Raw genomic sequence first — 20080 nt, forward strand, 5'->3', positions numbered from 1 at the left:
GGTCAGCTCGATCAATTTCATCAATGGCACGTCAGCTGAATATAAACGGCTCTGACCCTTAGGACGTGACTTGAGTTAACGATTACAATTATTGCGATATATATCGCCCCTTATTCACTAAATAATGTATCCTATATTACATAACGCCACACCAATCTGTTTCCAAGATTTAAAAAAAATTACGTTTTTCTTTTTTCTTATTAAAATAATTTTATAATAATAAAAAAAGAAATTAAAAAAAAAAACAAAAATCGCTGTGAATAAATTATCACAATTTTCTCTTTCGGACTTTGTACGATCATTGCAAACGTCGCGTGTATCTATTTGTACATTTAGACGAGATAATTAGCCATAAAGGCAACTAATTTCGAACATGAGCAAACTAATTCGGAATCGTACGTGCTACTAAACGCGATAACGAGAAATTATATCTGGTTATTAAACTCCACCCTCGGAAATAAGGATCGAGTTAAATTCAAACGATCTCAAATTAAAATTCTCTTCATGCGTGAAACATCATAAAGCTTCTCGAGGCACAAACGGTCCCATAAATCAGCATGCGGAAGGAGATATGTAGCATACTTTAAATGCGCCGGCATCATTAAGAGTTATGTAATCCAACTGTTATTCAAATTTATATGACACGATCATAATTAAGCTCATCAAAACTTTATGCGGCGGCATTTTCTATGCGCGTTCTCATTGCCCTGCGTAGCGGTGTCGCCTATAAAAAGAAATATTTTTGCTAAAAAATGCTAGCGGTTTTATCACGATATCACTCACCGTAAAACGAAACGCTATACGCTCGCAGGTACTTATAGTTTTCAGTAGCTACTTTACTCCCTTGCGCAAAACCGTCTGGGAGGTAAAGGGGGGGAGGGTAGTAAAAGATATTTTAAGTATTTTTCCAAAAGGAGTGGATAATCAATTAACTTACTTTTTCGTTTCGTTGCAAAGCACTCGCCGAGGTATTTTAGCATTTACTATCGCTCGCATCACTTTCTTTCTTTTCTCGCCACGTGCCGTTCCGTCTTATTGGCAATATCGATTGCCCCGTATTCCAATAAAGATCTGTCTGTCTGCATGCTCGTCGTTATCTTCCGTCTTATCGTAAAAAAGAGCCCGTCCTTTAATTAACAGACCCTTTAAGAAACGGCATAACTCCGCGCGATCAATCACGCGATTGGCCGGCTCCGCGGCACTCCGCGTACACGCGCACAAGGAAGAGAGCGTGCCGGAGACGAAAACCTCGCGCTGGATTGCGATGTTTTTCATTAATTGCCCGGCTCCGCCGGGGTAGTTTGTCGATCAAAAGAGAAAGTTAAACAAGGGCGCTACCGGTCGCGCTGCAAGGTATCGACTCGTTATCGGATCCCTGGTACGCGCGACAGAGGGATACCCGGTCGTAAATCCCCCTGCCTGCAAAATTAGTTCCACGTCCATTTAGTAATCACCCACCCGTTTCCCTTGATTAGCCCAACTTGCGCCCTGCCTTGCGACCTCTTCGCCACCGCGCCGGTTTCGAGACGTGACACTCGGGGCTCCGCACTTTAATGGACGATTTACCTTCTCGACTCCTCCCGGCGCCGTGGGATCGCGGGGGCGCTCGTTCGGAAAGATCGCACGCCGGGTCGAGTGTTACGGGGAACTCCTAATCACCTCGCGCCGGCTCTCGGGTCGAAGGGCTGCTCCTCGGGATTTCGTTGGACGACGGCCGTATTTGGATCAGTCACTGTCGACTTTATCGCGCGAGCAAGCGCGCCCGGCCGTGCCGCAATAAAATTGTCTAACAATCGATTGAGCACCAAACACCATCTAAAATGCTCCATAATTTTCGCAATCTAATCCCGGGTGCTCGTCAAGGGAGTTCTGGCAAGGTTTTCCACGCTTGGTCGGACCGAGCGAATAAGACGCAAATAAAAAGGAATTGGATTCTCGGATACTTCAAAGTACCGGAAATGCGGGGCTATATACGTGTATCTCGTTGAAAAAAGCCGGTAGATGGATTAAAGTAACATTATCGTCGGATTTAATATCTAAAATAAATCTGCCGTATCGATAAGTACATTTTACAGCAGAATTAGAAAGTAGTTTTAATTTGTTTGACAAATTCGCTTTATTCTCTCATTATTTAGTTCACAGTCATAATTACTGTTTCTGAGATACTCAACTATTGTCCATTATTATTGTTTAAGTTGATTAAATGGGAATTTGATTATTTAATTAAAATAGAATCGTAAAGTACTCGACACGTACATCAAGCCCGGCATCTCAATGTACTTGCTTTCATCTAAAAGTTTTCCTCTGATCTCGGTTTCTCGAATGACCAATTAGTCTGTCGTCATGTTCTCGTTTTCACGTTCAACTACGATCGAATATCGAACGGGGAGTATAGAATATTCTTATTCTCTTTGCGACTTATTCCCTTTCTTTTTTTTATATCCTTTTTCGCTTCTTCTTCGTCAAACAAAGGCCTCCAAAAGGTAACCGGATACTCACTTCCGATTTCCGCGATTTAACGAACAATTTACATGCACCTATCGGCTTTGAACCCCCAGAATAGGAAACGAACCTTCGAAGGAACGTTCTCCATTTTTACAAGTAAATCCTACCTTTAATCTCGCCAGCGGCGTAGAATAAAAAGAGCACTCTTCACGCTCGGGCACGCGCTTTCTTTGCCTTTGCAGTGCCATTATGTGCCTAGTTGCGTCCGTTCTACCCTCCGTGCAATCACACTCGGCCACTGTTTCTTGACACCCTCCGCTTGCTCCACTAGCTACCTACCGCCGCGCAAGCTTTAGGATCCCCTTCCTCCCTTCGGGTACACCGTGGGGCTTAACCTCCTTTAATGGCTTCTCTTTTTTACTGCAAATGACTTTTAAGTGGTCTTAAATACCCCATTACGTTTAAAAGTGGGTTATGAATGAGCTGTGCGTTACGGTACACTGTTAGTCTCTCCTGTAATCACTCCGTGAATACCTCGGATAGTACCTAATTACGTTGTGTTCGGTAATAGACGCATTCGCCGCACACAGTGATAATTCCCCTTGCGGAACATTTTGCAAAAACAGGACTCAATTAGCGCTCGCTGCAAATAGTATTTTAAGTTCGGAGGATGAAATGAAGTAAATGGCGAAATCAGATTCTGTTGTATATTTGAGATGAGAATGTAAATTCCGATGTGTACTGAAATATATATACGTATCGACTAATTAAAAGCAAAATAACTCGCAAAGTAGGCCAGCTGCTGTATCTTTCCTCAAGTACTGTCGTCGTGTTTGTGCCCGTACTATTAAATCGTCTTATGTAAATTAAATAAAGAGATATTCGAGGTAGTTAGATCGTGACAATTCCCGTGGCAATATTATTATAATTTTTACGATACAACGCGGTGTGTATGTATGCAAATGTCAGTCAGAGTGACGCAGAAATGGTTATACAAATCATGCCACAGTTTCTTTATGTTGCATAAAATGACGCGCTGACGTAGATACATGTGACATTGCGATAATGTGTTTTCAGGCTGCGATGTGTGTAACGTAACGAGTCGTTCCAATTTTATTCTTTTCTTTTTTTTGTACGAGTTGATGATATTGCGCCGTATCGCTTTGAAGTTATAAATCAAACCGTGCGGGCTTCAAATTTCTCTCTTTCTCATTGACAGCCATCAATTTTCATAAACTATTGCGCGCTTTAATTGGCTATTGATTGATTGACCGACTTGATTGATATTTCCCAATGATAAAATTGATGGCTATTGCTCGGTAAATAATCTTAGTCTTTATTAAATTAATCGTGTTAACAAGTTTGTGGCAATTATTAGGTTCGCGATAAAAAAATAAAAAAAATTAAAAAAAAAGTATAAGCTACTTACTATTTTTATTTCTCCGTTAAAACAGAACTTTTATTTTATTTTTTTTATTTTTTTTTTTTTTTTTCAATTTAACAACTTTTGCTTTGGCGAAGTTTAGTTTACGCCGTTTATATGTATTTGTAACTACCTAATTAATGCCACGCAGTCACATTATATATTTAATTTTAAACTTTAAATTCTCTTTTTAAAAATATGTCCCTTAACACATTTAGATCTGAAGCTCTGTCTGACCGTTAACACATTTTACTACTGCGAAGTTTATGACTGGTAATGAGTTGGCTCCGCTCTCTAACTTAGTTTATTTCACTTTATCTCCCGTTTTTACGAATCCTTTTACATCGTTAAGTAATTGATCTTTATCCCTTCGTTGCAGCAATTATTGCCTTTCGTCGATCGCTCGAGCTCGGATACGTATTAAATCTTTGTTGATTTTCCTTCATCGGTCGTTTTTACGAGAACGAAAATTGCCTCTTGTTAACGCGATCTCGTAACGAGAATACTAATTCATTTACTTGCTAATACACTCGGAAACGGTAAAAAGGTCCCCGGGGTAGAAAACATCCCAGCACGTATAATTCAAGGTTAAATGCTTTTTATCCCGCTTTTCCCCATTCTCGTAATTTATAAATCCCGTGCAAAAAAAAAAATAAAAAGAAAAAAAAAAGAAAAAGAAAATCATGAATGAAAAACTCGAAGACATTATAAGAGAAACTTCTATATGCGTATACCTACGTTTGCTTTGATATAAAACATTACTTTCCCATCACATTTCTTAATAACATACGGGCTGCTTTTTCTCCGCTGATCAAGAAACCTCATCGTTTATCTCTCGACCTTGCTCGATAGCTTGAGTTACATATACGACAAGAATGAAATCGAGTACCTTTGTTTGCATGACAAGACGGATGTTCCGGTGACGTGAGTGAGATAACAGAGGTCGAAGTTCGTGCTTTAGGGTAGTATACCTTTGACGACCTATCTTGCCCGAGGACAGCTTCATCTCAAAGATATCAGCCACGGACGTGAATGATGGACGAGAATAGTTCGACGTAAATCAATAGAGTACGAGATTCACGAGTGACCAGCCGTAATTCCGAAAATAAAACGTTCGGGCCCGTCGTCGTCCCTTATCTTTTGCGCGGCGCCGGACGTGGATTTGTCTCGCCCGAGGCTCCTGCGATGCCGTCGCGATAGGGTTGCCGATTTTCATTGGCTCGAAAGAATATCTCCCGCGCTTTTACGGAAATCGTGAGTTATCGCGACGCCCTTGTTAAAGTTTACGCGGCTCGCACGAATTTCTCAAACGTTCGGCATCTCGCTTGCATCTTTCCCTCCCCGCCCCTCCCCCGCGTTCTCATAGATACACCGGGCTTCACGGCTACTCGTATATTTCTTGTACCAGTCGGCACTCTGACGTTACGAAGCAATAAATCAGTTTTTCCATCCCAGACGACGTGCATGACGGCGGCTCTGATGCTTCTTCCACCAATGCGTTATCATCAGCTAGTATACTCGGGGGAGAAGGGAAGGGGGGAGAAGGAGGGAGAATCCCGGGGAAACAGGGAAAAGCGAGAAGGCTGGCAAAAAGAACTCATGAACCCATAAGAGCCTTGAAGGTTTCTCGCTTCTTATTACATTAACTATTTATGGTTTGACTCGAAGCTAAACTGTATTTCCGTGCAATATCCTACTGTCGAATAGCTCTCGCGAAATAGGTTTAATTGCTTCATCCGAAAATTATTGCACATAGATCCGCGTTATTTAAATCCGATTTTCGTCCACGAGAATTTTTCGGAGCAAGCGAGAGAATTTAACGATAAATCGATCGCGATCGATTTTTTTTCCGAGTGGCATTCGTACTCTTTCTCGTAGCGAGGTCGATTCGCCTTATTTGCTCATAAACGAAACGTTACAAACGGCCGGTGCGCTAATTAGTGTAAGGCGATTAAGGAAATCTCGCGCGCGGAATAGGAGGCTGGATGAATAGCGCACAATCCTGCGCTTTGTTGCACTGGATCTAGATAAAAGGCGGGATCGGACTCACGTCATATAAATGGATACGTAGATCCGGCGTACGGTAGGGTGCGAGGGCAGAACGGTCATGCGGCAATCTCAATAAAGTGGAATCTGCTTCGCGTGTGTCTGCCGTATGGCGGGCATTGAACAGCAGCGCGCGAGCGTCGACTAGTTTTCTCTCAGGACACGGAGAACCGAGGATTCGGAGACGTATATAAATACAAATGTCGTTTCACCGTGTATATACCCTTCCTTCTGCTCTCTTCCTCGCCATGTATGTACATGCATATCTACATTACGTGCATTCTCCATCAAACGGATGCACTATGTCAGCCGACAATTTTCTATGCACACATACGCACACGCGTACGCGTGCATACGGTACCTTTACGTCGGATTCCTTTTTCTCATTACTCGATAATGTGAGTTTCGGAAAGAAGAATGCACGTAGAAAACTATTGGACACGCGGCGAATTCGTCGGCGGGGGAAAAAATTCTTCCTCGCTAACTTTGTAAATTATTTGCGTTCTCTCTTTTTTTTTTTTCTTTTTTTTATGTCGTGCAACGGAATCACAGTCGATCTTTGTGCGCGGAAAAATCATTTCTTTTTTTTTTAATTTGAAACAATATATCGGTCACACGTCGTCACGTTGTCGTCTCGCGATAATGTTACGGAGCTAGTAATTGCCTCTACGATAGCATTCACACAGAGATGACAAATGATGTTTGGACTTCGGAACAATAGCCGCAATTACTGTGACGGTTACGTCATGCTTCTGCATTTCGTGGCATTGTCACTGTCATGTACTAGTAATCGAAGGCATCACGTAGGTACATAATAATCAAATCCATAGAGATCGATGGAAATGCGTCGCGGTCACTTGCACATCTTTGATTCAAAACGATCGAGATTTCTGGATAAATAATGAGATGCACAAAACTTACGCGCGTATTTATAAATGGCCAAAAATAACAAAATTAAAAAAAAAATAAAAAATACAATAGCCAAACAAAGAAGTATTCCCTTTAAGCGTACGCACTTTACATTCCTTTTTAGTATAGTATCCGTTAGCAAACAAAGTCAACTTGAGATAACCGGAAACGTAGAAACGAGACGGTGGCCGATAGACGCGCTCGCCAGGTAGTTTAATGTTTGAACGACGCGGCCACGTGGACAGGCAAATTCTCGTCCTGATAATATGGCGGACGTGAATTCATTCCGTCTGCATGCACCTGCTACCAGTAAATCAATAGCAGATACCCGCTGTCGCGTAATTTGTGCGAGTGGTGGTGCATGTACGGTGTGCTACACCCTGTCGCCCCTGAGGGGACCGGCAGCCCCCATGGCGCGATAAGATAAATTCTCTTTGACAATAATAGCCGTTAAATATTGGGTCATACACGTTTGGTGAACCGCCACGGGAAAGAATGCGGTTGCATACGGAGGCTACGTAATTTATTAATCCTACCGAGATTATTTCTTTTCATAGAGACGCCGCCAAATGGAACAGACGATTTAAATTAATTCATTTGCGACTTTGACGCAAAAGGGAACGGGGGTTTTGATTTATCGGGATGTCAAAATGTTTTAAGAGAAAAAAAAGAAAGGAATAATTTATTTTTCTTTTTTTCTTTTTACGAAAGGTGGTTAGTCAGCTCCGATTAAACTGATCGATTCACGAACGGTGGTCTCATTAGCGATGAAGAAAATTCTTTTTTACAGTTAGGCAAGTAAAAATGTAAATAATTTAATCGACAAAATTTTGTGATTAACGCAAGGCATCGGAACAGTGAATCGAATTAAAAAATAAATCAATCAATGCATAATAACACGCGGCAACGGTCGACTTGTCAGTAAATCAGCAGTTAATGGACAGCCAGTTAGATTGAATGGCTCTTCCAATTTTAATTTGCAATTCTGCTCGTCGGTTGCATATTGCAATAGCAGTGTATATAACCATAAAATTCATCCTACGACCATACTGCGAAATACACAAACAGCATTAAATCACAAATGTGAAATAAATTGATATAGAAAATGAAGTGCAATTGATTTTCAATAAAATTCAACAGCGGGCCCGGTGATTTTTATGTCATCGTGTCATTGTGTCGAAACTATGTTCTATACGGCCGCCACTCGTAAATTCATTCACGCCACAGCAATTCAGGTAGACAACGTTGATCCTCTCGAGCAATGCCGACTGCTTTGTAGACTCTCCGGGTGTGATTTTGGCTTCGCAGGCTCAAATTTTCTAAATTAGAAGAGCGCAAGGGCGCGATTCGATCCCTTGTTCCTCCCGGCGTATTCAAACTACAAGAGATAACGGTAGATGGTAGGATTCCTGTAGTTCGAGGGCTAAAGTTTCGAACGCTGCGTTTGCACTTAACATCAAGGAGCATTCGCGTATATAGCGTCCGCATACACATCTTCGTGACTGGAACCTCCTCCGTGCCTTCAAATCGACTGAAATCAAAGTGCTTCGCCTCTGCGAGCTCCCACTCGCACGTCCGAACTTTTGAGAAAATTGCTAGCGTTACTAACTTGATATATCGCCGAATAAGAAAACCACTTTGCAAAGAAATTTTACTTGCGAAACGCTTTTTAAACAAACCGTCTCTTTACTACTTAATTACGAATGTAATATATTACGTTTACTTTACATTATAATAATTACTTACCTCGCGTTTTATTTTACAATGTGACAGTTTCTCGTATTTTACACTTTTTTTTTTCCTCTAAATTTTTTATTTGTTAATGTCTCAAAATATTTTTCTGTAAAAAAAAAAAAAGCGATAGTGGCCGTCAGGCAACTTTTTATTATTGTAAATTTAGAAAATTGTTGCAATTTTATATTATATTCCCTGCTTCATTGAAACATTACGGAAGATTAATATCTGAAATTCACCCGCTCTTACTGTCGTTTTTAAAATTATTAATTTTCATAATTTACTATATTATAGAATCGAACGCGCATTCAAGTTTTATGTCATACGCGATGCACGCGCACCGGGAATATTATTGCGTGTAAGTCAAAGGGTTTTGTAAAACCCCTGTTCTTTGAAAGCATCACCGCGATCGTGATTTCCATGCGGAATTTTCCGGATTATTCCCGGCAACCACCCACGTCGCGCGGTATTGGAATCTATTCATGACGATGGAGCATTTGCTAAATTGAAACAAATAATTCTCTGCAAATTGCACAGGACGTTTCTTTGTTTTTATATCAATCGAGTCGCGTATAATAATCACCTAAATTGCAATAATCCTGTTATTAAATTCATAAACGCGCTCGTGTACATACTCTAAATTTAGCGAGTAAAGAATTAAATTCTTCATTATTATTTTTTTTAATTAGTCAATTTTTTTTTCCTCTTATGTTGAAATATATTGTGAACGATAAAGTGTTCTCTCTTACGCGTTCCATAAGAGAGTTCCCCACTCATTCGGGGGCTTGATCTGCATATTAAACAGTCGAACGGGCTAACGGATTCTAAATTCAGAAAGGATTGTACTCTTACGAGAGTCAAGGACTCTCAGAAGGCAGACACTTTGAATATATTGCCGGCATGTTCTCGATTTGTACGCTCGCAGGCGGAAATTTCCGTATTAAGCGTACCAGGCGATTCAACTTCCGTTTACCATTGAAACTCGGTGCGGGTCGTACGAAGAGAAGAAAGGTAAAGGGGAATTGACTCGCACAATTCGAGGGCCAAACTTCCGAATGCTGCGTTCGCATTTAGCATCGACGAAACGGCAATCGTGCGCAACGCCGGATTAAGCAATTTTAGAGCCCACCGCGCGAAATTTCCGGGTCCTTCCTGCGCTCGCCGGGAAAATACTTCCGACTTAATTCGATTACCAAGCTCCACAATCCCATTCCGATCCGATTGCACTCAGATTTAACGTAATCCAAATTTATTGAGCCTAGGTGGCAACCACCTTATTACCCGTACAGGTAAGCAAAGGCTAAATGATTTCCAAATAGAATAACATTTAATGTGCGGTTAAGCGATTAGAACTCGCGGCCACCGCGCGGACAGCAGAGAGAATTATTTGATCGCGTACGGATTCTATTTTTACGTTGCTGATTTATATTGACGCGTCGAGGTCGCTTATGCCAGTTAAACAGTCAAGTTAGTCTTTTATATCAGTATTTTATATTAGAAGGAAAGCGTTTCGTTAAAACTACCTCGTCACCTTCAAGCGCTACGGGGAGAAGGCTCGAGAAGTGAATAAAAAATTAAAAATCGAAATTGAAAGTAAGAAATGCTGAGCGGCGGAAATAAAAGTAAAAAGTAGCCGAAAAAAAAAAAATAAAAAAGAAAAGAACAACTTCCGCCGTTTCCGCGTTAATGAAGTAAAATTGAAGATTTAAGCGTATCGCTTTATACAGGTTCCTTCTAACGAAAGTCACTTTCTCGATTCCGCGCCGAGAAATATTCCGAGCGCGACAGCTTCTCCGCGTTGAATCAGCACTTCAGGTACGGAATCGTCCGAAAGCATCTTGAGGATGCTGCTTCCCTATCGGCCATTTTGAAAGCGTCTCGTCTCTCGTCCCTTCCAACCTTCTTTTCAGTGCCATCTTTTCCACCCGCTCACTCTCACTCTCTTTCTCCCTTTTTCTGTTTTTTTTTTTTTTTTTTTTTTTTTTCTTACCGTTTTTCTCTCTTTCTCGTCTACGTTGACTCGTAGTCGGGGCTACCTCCCCGTTGAGCTGGCTGGCCTCGTTACCACTCTAGACGCATAAATTGGGAAAGGTGCGAGCAAAAGAAACCCACCCTCTCCCCCTCGCTATAGCGATGCAGCGCCGACGCCTCTCTTCTCCGACATTCATTAGATACCTTGTACCAGCGCCGCGGCCGCAGTGTACGCCCTGCCGAGATACGCCCAAGCCTTCTCGTTTATGAAGTAATTTGCTTCCCTGAAAGAGCAAAGTTCTGCAGGTAGTAATAAGCTTACAGTCGCGTCGTTGCCGCGCAACGAAAATCGACAACGAATCGGCGCCCTTATACTTCCCTTCGACGGTGCACCCACGCGAAGAGAGTCGCGGAAAACCGCCGAGGCTTGAGCAAACATGAGGGATCGCTGTATTAAGATTTCGGCAATATGAATCGTAACTAACTTGGAGGTAGGTTACGTCAAAGTTAATGAAAGTCGAGAAGCGGCGTCTGGATGCCAAACGCTGGCTAATAATCTACGGGCTAACAATCTGCAAGAGCAGTTAAAACTGTATGGATATATTGTCTTAATGAACGCTATAAAACGAACGGAACACTTTGCCGTAGGTCTCGTCACGTTAATTAGCACGTGGTACAAAGTAGGTGTACGTACGTATACGTATTAACAATAATTTGTTTAATTACTTGGCTACACTGTGTAGTTTTTAAAAATCACGACTGAGTTTATACATTAATAATAAAAAACGGTCTTGAGAAATTATTAATTTCTCTCTAACTGTCTATCAACGTTGTCTTCGAAATCTTTAAATTATTTTTCTCATATTTCTACTAATATAATATTGCATATTATTTACTTTTACAAGATTATAAAATGTGTATTCGCTTCGCACTCTTTGCTAATGAGAATGACGGATTTCTTCTTCTGCAGAGTAGTGGTTAATCCGTTTCGTTCTGTCCACTCTTTCATTACAAAATAGCAGCTGTTTAATTTCAGCAACTCTCTAACTCTTTCCCTTCTTTTACGAGGAGGTGCATTTAAATTTTTCCTCGGAAATTTTACGACGCGGCTTGACAATGTTAAGCAGAACCTACGCGGGTGCGCGGTTACGGCCGCGAAATACAAATCATTCGTACGTGTTCATTAATTACAAGTTAGCGAACGTTACCGGCGAATTACGACAGCCAGGTATAACAACGTCGGGCGTGTATTTCGTGAAGCAGAGACATCCGTTTTCGAAGCAAACAGATCGGTTCCTTTTACCGCGGTCGCTCGCACGCGCGACGGCATTGAAATCGAATCACGGAGAGCCCCGTGGTCGCCCGTGAGGAAAAAGGTACGCGGGGCTTCTTTCATTGTGGACAATTAAACAGACACCGGTCTGTAAATTGGCGTCAGGCCACTTCCGTGTGACTTTATCAGATCAGTGGTCCCTTCGGGAGCTGGCAAACTGCGCTGGAAATGGACAGACCATGCCGGACAGCTCCGAAGGGGGTCCACGTAATACGTTCACGCAGTTAACACACGTGAATACCTCGGAACTTGTACACGTACGGGAACGGACGGGTGGAAGGGGGGTGGAAAGGGGGGGAATGAAGGGGGTCTGAAACGCCGGTTCGTCAATACAACGCCCTGTCCCGAAACGTAATATTGATCACGTTAACGTCGTTTCACGGTTGTCGCGCATTCATGCCGCTGGTATATTCCGCCTCTCGCGATTCCAGCTTATTAAGCACGGCGCGAACAAAAAAGGCGTGTAATTTACATTGGTCATTGTTATATCGATCGCCGTACGCGTCATAATGGAATTACGAAAGCGTTTAAACGTAGGCACGTATCTATGAGGTCAATATTTGTCCGATAGGAACTATCGTTTCGGTTAACGAACTACAGAATGCATAAAATATTAGAGCGTGGTATTCGCTAGAAGACTTAAGAGGCTCTCGTAAAATACAATTTTGTTTTAAACACCAGGTTTTCCAAGTTACGGCCCATTTTATGGTCACTCAGTTACATCGTAGAACGTATTTAAAAAGTAAAATGTCTCTTAAAAAAATAACTTAGTCAAATTGACTTTTCGAACGTCATTTAAACGAGAATTAATTGTATTAATAATGCTACAATTAATAATTAATTGTGCATTAAACTAATAAACACGTTTTATACTTACTTCAAGTGTATCAACTGCAATTTAGTTTTTTTTTTTTTTTTTTCTTTTCTTTGTCCAAGCACTGTATTTGCAACACGACGCGCAATTTTAAATCGTATATCCATTGAATCAAAGGTGCACTTTAATTTAATATGATCTAATTATTCACTAATTACCTATCAAACACGATACGCATGTAACATGCACGCGCTGTACGGATTTTCGATATAGAATCGACAAGTAGCAATACGAAAGTATATCTGCATTACGCGCATCGCGAATTTGTGCAAATCACAATTGCTTTTTCTCTAAGAAACAAAAAAAAATTTTTAATTGTTGGTTTAACGATATGCTATAAAGCATTAATTCTGTTTTTGTCACTCGCGAGGTAATTATTCTTTTCTAATTAACGATGCCATCTACTCGAAAACACGGCAATTTATTCTTACACGCAATTCAAGAGTTTCTTCTGCCATATCGGCGCTCTGCATGTTCATCATTTACTTCAGGGAAGTGGAGAGCGGATAAACCAGTCTTTCGTCGCAGAAGGTGAAGTACCGACTGCAACTGAGGACGATTCCATTACAAAGTTACAGTACACGTGGTGTAAACTGCGGACTTTCAACAGCTAGCAGTCGGTACCTAACCTTTTGTGATAAAAGATTTAATTATATTATATAATCGAGTGTATTTTCGATTTTTAAGGTAATCCTTACGAAGTGGATCGCGAACTTGTATAACTTGAATAATAACGGTAAAAAGAAATGCGATGTGTCCGCTGACATAACTGTACTTGTATTACGCGTATTATAATTCTATTCGATCCCTGATTGATCTCGCGCTGCGCTTCGCTATTTCGATTACAGTCCATTAGTTTGCGCGACGCGACGATATTTTATATTCCACACAAAGAGCGTATATGTTTGCACGCTGTTCCTTTTCGTAATTGAGAACAGTCGTGGGTGTATATCTGTTCTGGAGAACGCAAAGTGAATCGCGATCAAGATAATTTTGTATTAACGTTTATTTCGAAGCTGTTAAATGCGCAATGTGTAATACGATATTGCGCGGCGTACATAAATTACATTTTAATACAATATATGTATATTCGTACGGTATTATGTATAAATAACGATATTCGTTTAAGAGTAAAGTCGTTTAAAACTGTACTGACGACACTTCAGGTTGCAGTCGCACGTACAAAATATAATATTTAAAAATAATTATTATTTATGAAGTAAATTTTTTTTTTTTTTTTTTTTTGTGGTATATTGCACTTAAGATTGGAGATTATTTTAAAATCACGTGTGACGTAAATTGTTAATCTTAAATTTTATTTTACATTCTAAATAAATGTATTTTACGACTTATATTTATGATGTAAAAATATTTACGCACTTTATATCTCGTAAACTACACTTTTACCTAATTCTCAGGTATATTATTAATTTATTTATTAAAAAATATCTTTGCATTCGTATATTATGTATCTAAATTAATTTTACTTTTCAACGTTGGATTATTTTTATTGTTAAAAGGGAGTATTTTTTTTCACGCAGTCATGGTTACACATTATACTTTGGTTTTTTCTTTTTTTTTTTTGTTTTTTTGTTTTTTTTGTGCGAATCAAGTGCATTCCGTCATTCATTCTCGCGTTCTCGTTGCTGACTAGAAACTTACCCATACAAATATATATTTAAGTATATTATATTTTTTATGTACAGATAAAAAAGAATTAGTCATCATTTTTTTTTTGACGGGAATTAATATACGGAAAATTAACGTCACTTTCACTTGTCTTATACAAGTAAACGGAGTCAATGAAAAGTTGATCGAGTGGGTATCGCCCAGCTTCGAAACGATTCAAATTCGTAGATTTACAGGTGGATTACGTCACGATTTTTTAGAAAGGTCGTTTGTATAAGTCGATCTTACAGAGATGCCGTGATTAAATGCGAATCGTTTTCTTCGCTGACAGGGGTCGATGGAGCAGTGTTTGGTGTAGGTGGATCACCGCTGCTACATCGATTATCTGTTGTACCTGTTGTAAAAAATATTTTGCCAAAATTAATTCATGACATGGAGTAATAATTTCTCTTGTTAACGCATTTATCAACTGCGGTACGATTAAATGTACGAAATTTTTTAATTGTTTTACCTGTAAATGAATTCGAGCGACTTCGATCCGGCCAGCAGATCCTGCAGAAAGGCTTTAAAAATCGGAATCTCGGCCGTGGCATTCGCACGAGTACATAGATGTATGGATCCAAAGTAAAATGAACGCATAAAAGTATATCTGCTATCACTTGAAAAAATCTAATGCATTTCTTCGCGACGACCGCTGTCTCAGGCAATCGCATCGTATATTGAGCCAGTGGAATAGAAATCTAGCGAGGAAAATAAAAATACATTTATTTCGAATTTAACTTAAAAGTTTAAGTTTAAGTTTAATTAAATTATTTAAAGTATCGGTGTGATTAATGAAAAATAATTAATAATAAAAATATTTTTTGATATAAATATTTATTACGGACAAGAAATATTTTACGCGAATAAAAGTTTTCCGCGCGTAAAAGATTCCGTCGCTTAACAAAGCCCCGTCGTCAACAGGATGAAATCAATTCAGAGACGGTCGGAATATTGGCTCGCGGATGTCTCAATGGCTTGTACGTGAAACTATTCTCAAATATTCATCACTTATCGACCTTCGGTTTTAACGGAAGCTCGCGATATTTCTGTACTGATTAAATGCAATAAATAATAATGATTATTGTTTCCGGCAAGTAACATCTGCTCGTCGTTAGTCAATCAATTTATTTTAAAATACAAATAAGTTATTGTACTTTACTGAGAATATTTATTAAACTGCAATGTACTTTTAGTAGCGTTGGTTTATTATTGAAAGTTATTGTTAATATTTTCTGCTGTGATCGAAACTTACTATATATAATACTATTAAAATTTAAAATGATCATATAAATGCCGTAAATGTGACAGGAAACATCTGCTAAAAGAACATTTTGCAGGCGAAACACGTGGACATTACTGATCCCCTCGTGGAATTATCAAAAGCAGAATCTCTCGAATGTCTTGCAAGGTTATGCTATAATTATAGCGATAAACGATAAAAAAAAGTACATATGCAAAATTCGAATTTTAATTAAAAAAATTTCTCTTTTACATACGAGAGATGAAAATCGTAAACTATTTTTCCAACGTAATACTCGACTTTTATTTCGCGAGTTGTTATGGCTTATTTATTTATTAATTTTTTTAATTAAATTTATTTTCTATCCTTTATGATTTTATTGCATTTCTTACAACGTTATCTAATTTTTTTTATTCAGTTTGGTATGAATTTAAGTTTTATTTTGTAATTAAAAATTAAATCTGTACTCTCACCATGTGTGGCATCCAGCAGATAACGAATGATATTGACAATATAGCCATAAGCCTTGCGAATGCTCTTTCTTCGTTAGTAGCCACCATTTCCGGTTGGTTTACAGGTCTGGCTACAGTTAGCAAAGGTTTTGCTCTTGATGAAGCTTTAGAAATTCTCCTAAGAGCAATCGTGCGACGGCTTAACTTACTTAAGGCCCTAGAAACCGCTAGGTTGCACCAGACAATGGACAAACACAAAAGTGTACCTATAAATTAAAAAAATATTATTTACGGAAACGTCAATTAAAAAAAAATATAATTAGCGAAAAAGAACATACAAAGAAATACCTTAAAAATAATGCTACATTTCCAAACTATCAATTACTTCTTTTTTTATTACTCGCTCATCTACTCACCGAGCACGCACCACACATAAGCGTAAGCGATATCGCTCAATTCGGTAGCTTCTCGATAACGCTTACACTTGTTGTCTTTATAATATAATCCGAAGCCCATAACCGGCAGACTAGTCATTGCCAATGCGACCAACCAAAGTGCTAGCATGCAACGCACAATTACCGGATACGTCACCTGCTGGAAGATACATGCGTGTCATCCATTAAGATATCAAGTCACGACAATGCGGCTATCGACTCTTTGCTAAGCTTTTCGATTTACGATAACTGTAAATAAAAAGAAAAAAAAAAAAGCCGTAAAAATGAAACTTTTTCTAAAACCTGATAATCAGGATAAGGTGAGAATGCGACTGATGTCTGGAGTTTTGTTAAGTAGGCCGACTTTGACATGCGAAAGATAACATACGTTTGCGCTGACGCCTTGTTTTGACGAACTGCACCGCTCAAAGCGTTTTAAGAACGTTATCCCAAGTAAAATCTTTGCGGAACTCACAAGGACAATCTGCTCATAAACTCGATAAAAATAGTATTCACGCCAGATTAGATTGCATTTAAAAATGTCGAAAGATCGGGCAAGATTTGGTAAATTTTAATAATTGGTTTTTTTTTGTGGTTTCGTATCAGTTTTATGCGCGCGATTAGCATAACACGTAAAACGAGGTAGCGTAGCTCGAAAGCATTTCATCGCGGTAAATATAATCTATATTTAATTCTTTATTTTTAGGAGTTATTTAAGATCGCTTTTTAAATAATGTATTTGTAAATTTAAAAGTTATTTGAGTTTTATCGTGCTTTGGAGGAAAAAAAGCGTATAATATTTCGAGTGATATTTCGAGATTAGGAGCTTTCTTGGAGAAAAGCACTATTCGAGGAAGTGCGGCTGTAACAATTCAATTATCTCCAATTACTTATAATTTTGGGTACTACGTCTGAAAATGATGACGCTAAATTGACGTCAACCTCTACCGCTTTACGATCAATATTTCATTAGTGATCGTGAAATTATTCGAATTTATTAATCTGCCGGGACAGTATTTCAAGAATTTTAGCACCCTTAAATCAACACGGAGTTGTAATTCACGCGGAAATAGACACTCGTCGTTCAAGTACTTCCTCCTCTTCTACTTCATCATTACCGTGAAATACGGCCGTTTTACAAACATCCTGGCTGCAAATTTTCTTGCACGCGTTAGTTCGTCTTACTTTTACGTTACGACTCACTTCGGGAACTCAATACCTTGACTTTTGGCTTATTAAGATAACAATAAAAGAGAATTTACTATTTCTTTAACAGATTATGTAAAATTACACAATTTTTTTATTTAATTAATTAAATTTTTCGTGCAAACAATTATATGTAGTTTGGTTCCTTTTTTTTTTTTTTTTTTTTTTGATCAATTATTATATTATTTTAAACTTAGGCTCACCTTTTGGTAAAGAAAAGGTCTAGTCAAAGCTAGCCATCTCTCTGCCGCCATTACGATGGCGACGCAGCCGCTGAAAAGGCCAAAAAGGCGCCAGACCACCCGTAGGGAGCAAAATACTTTCGAAGATGCTACCTCGTTCACATAAATTGTAACGTACATCTGCACCAACATCCCCAATAACGCCACGAGATCGTTGGTTGCCAGACAACGCAGCATCAATAAATGCTTGCGGTTTCTTCTCTGAAATCACACGAATTCGATATACTTAGCGTTATACCGTTCTCTGAATAGGGCAACCAAGCGTTTGCCACGACATTAAATTTACTTTATCCTCGCAAACACATCGATGATATATATAATGTTGCTACAATGCCGTTATATTAAATTATAAACGGTCTTATTTCCGCGAATTTACCTTGTCTCGATGAAAAAGTATTGCCAACGCGGACACATTACCAATGACGCCAGTTACGTAGACGAGAGTCAATATCACTTGCGCCTCCAAACTAACATGGGTCTTGTGCACGTTACTCGTTACGTTAGTCATGATCGTCGTCTCGTGAAAAATTGACAAAGTATCATTCCGCGAGTTATTCCCCAGCATGGTCGCGAGAAAAGTGCCACCTATCTGTTTCCTCAATTTCGTCGAAGAGCTTATCTTAATGTGACCCGAAGTATTAATTCGATGAAACGGAATATACTGAAAGCATTCAGTGGCTCGATCATACAATTTGCCAATTGATTCTTGTTGATAAACCGTCCGTCACTTCTCTTTAAAACAGGTCAATTGAAGTAGTTTTTACGGCGAACAGGTCACACATTGCGCGAATATTTCAAAATTGATGCGCAGACGGTCAGTTTGAACAAATATTTCAATATTTTAACTATCAAAAAGTGAGAAAAATTGACAAAAATTTTTTTTTAGATTGTACAATTTCTTGAAATTTTTTTTCAAATACGGATTTTAACAAGAGGGAAAAAAGAAAAAAATTTCTCGTGAAGTTATAGCAGTCACAATCGTCTCTCTGTAAATTCAATCCTGAAAGCTCCTCGAAAGGTTTATCGTCTTATCTGAGATTCTTCAATATGGTAATTTTACAAGATCGTTCGTTGTCCGTTATTCAAAACCATGATTCGATTTAATCCGATTTTCACGTCGATAAGCAACGCCGATCACCCGTCGCGCTCTCCTCGTCGCGGGAAATTCCCGGAGAGTCAACGATCGACGGCGCGAACCTGCGAGTCTGCCGATTGAAAATAGACGGACGCGAAAAGTTAATACGGTATCAAGTGATTCCTTCGATGAGTGAAGCCACCGTTTGACTGATCGGACCCACGGGGTAGGATGGAGTTTTGTTTACTCCCGAAGACCGGCTTGACCGTACTGGCGCTTGCGCGGAATTGAACAGGAGCAATCATCGTGAAGTCATTCACGATTTGCTTAAAATCTATTAGAAACATCCCTAACGCAAACGATATACGATAATTAGAAGTCAATTAAATTGTCACGTATTTATTTTTACAAAATAGTAAAAAAACTGGTGTACTTGTATTTTGTTTTTAATTTCGCGAATTTTATAATACAACGCACAATTATATTATTGCGAGTACGTAAAATGCAAGTCAGAATTTTAATTTTGTTATATTCACGTTCGTAAAAGCTGAGAAGAAAGTTTGCACATTAGATTTACTTACGTTAGCGCGAATAGCTCGCTTCTCCACGCTTTGCAAACTCCAATTCGTTGGTATGCGAATAATTATGAATAATGTATGTTACACCTACTTTTTTGTATACAAGACGGCGCGCTGATCAATAAATAATTTCAAGCACGGGATCGATAAAACAAACGTTGCTCCTTTAAGGATGCAGAATACAATGGAAGCAGGCGGTTTCTAGCAAGGAATGGCAATAAACCTCGCGGGTTTGCTAAGATCTGGATGCGATCCAATGATTGCGGCAACGATAGAGTTTTATCTAGTTTCGATTATCAGTCAGGAATTAATTCAATTAGTCAAGTATCGTTTGAAAAAAAAAAAAAAATTCTTCGGCGAAATACACTCCAAACAATATTATCAAATGAATAAAAATTGCATATATTTACCCTACGCGTAGTGCGCAAATACGAAGCTCGGTTCTCG

The 20080-nt window shown here is 39.2% G+C and overlaps 2 protein-coding genes across 4 annotated transcripts in view; both read right to left on the reverse strand.

Annotated features, from left to right (window-relative positions):
• Positions 1-3165, reverse strand: part of LOC139101626 (UDP-glucosyltransferase 2) — a 29740-nt gene extending 26575 nt beyond the window's left edge. For both annotated transcript variants that reach the window (XM_070654921.1, XM_070654922.1), the window contains exon 1: positions 2613-3165. The gene's annotated coding sequence lies outside the window, so the exon portion shown is untranslated. The remainder of the gene's footprint in view (positions 1-2612) is intronic.
• A 10558-nt stretch (positions 3166-13723) lies between these two features.
• LOC139101628 (prostaglandin E2 receptor EP3 subtype) lies at positions 13724-20017 on the reverse strand. Of its 2 annotated transcripts, none has more exons than XM_070654925.1 (6): positions 18357-20017; positions 17942-18181; positions 16515-16689; positions 16120-16364; positions 14876-15104; positions 13724-14758 (listed from the first exon to the last, which is right to left on the reverse strand). In XM_070654925.1, the coding sequence occupies exons 1-6, from the start codon at positions 18543-18545 to the stop codon at positions 14649-14651; spliced, it is 1188 nt and encodes a 395-aa protein (XP_070511026.1). In that variant the 5' UTR covers positions 18546-20017; the 3' UTR covers positions 13724-14648. The 2 variants fall into 2 exon arrangements, with proteins under 2 accessions (XP_070511026.1, XP_070511025.1); XM_070654924.1 differs by having other exon boundaries at positions 16515-16692.
• Positions 20018-20080: the final 63 nt, after the last annotated feature.

Source organism: Cardiocondyla obscurior, linkage group LG04 (assembly GCF_019399895.1).
Source record: "Cardiocondyla obscurior isolate alpha-2009 linkage group LG04, Cobs3.1, whole genome shotgun sequence".
NCBI lineage: Eukaryota > Metazoa > Arthropoda > Insecta > Hymenoptera > Formicidae > Cardiocondyla > Cardiocondyla obscurior.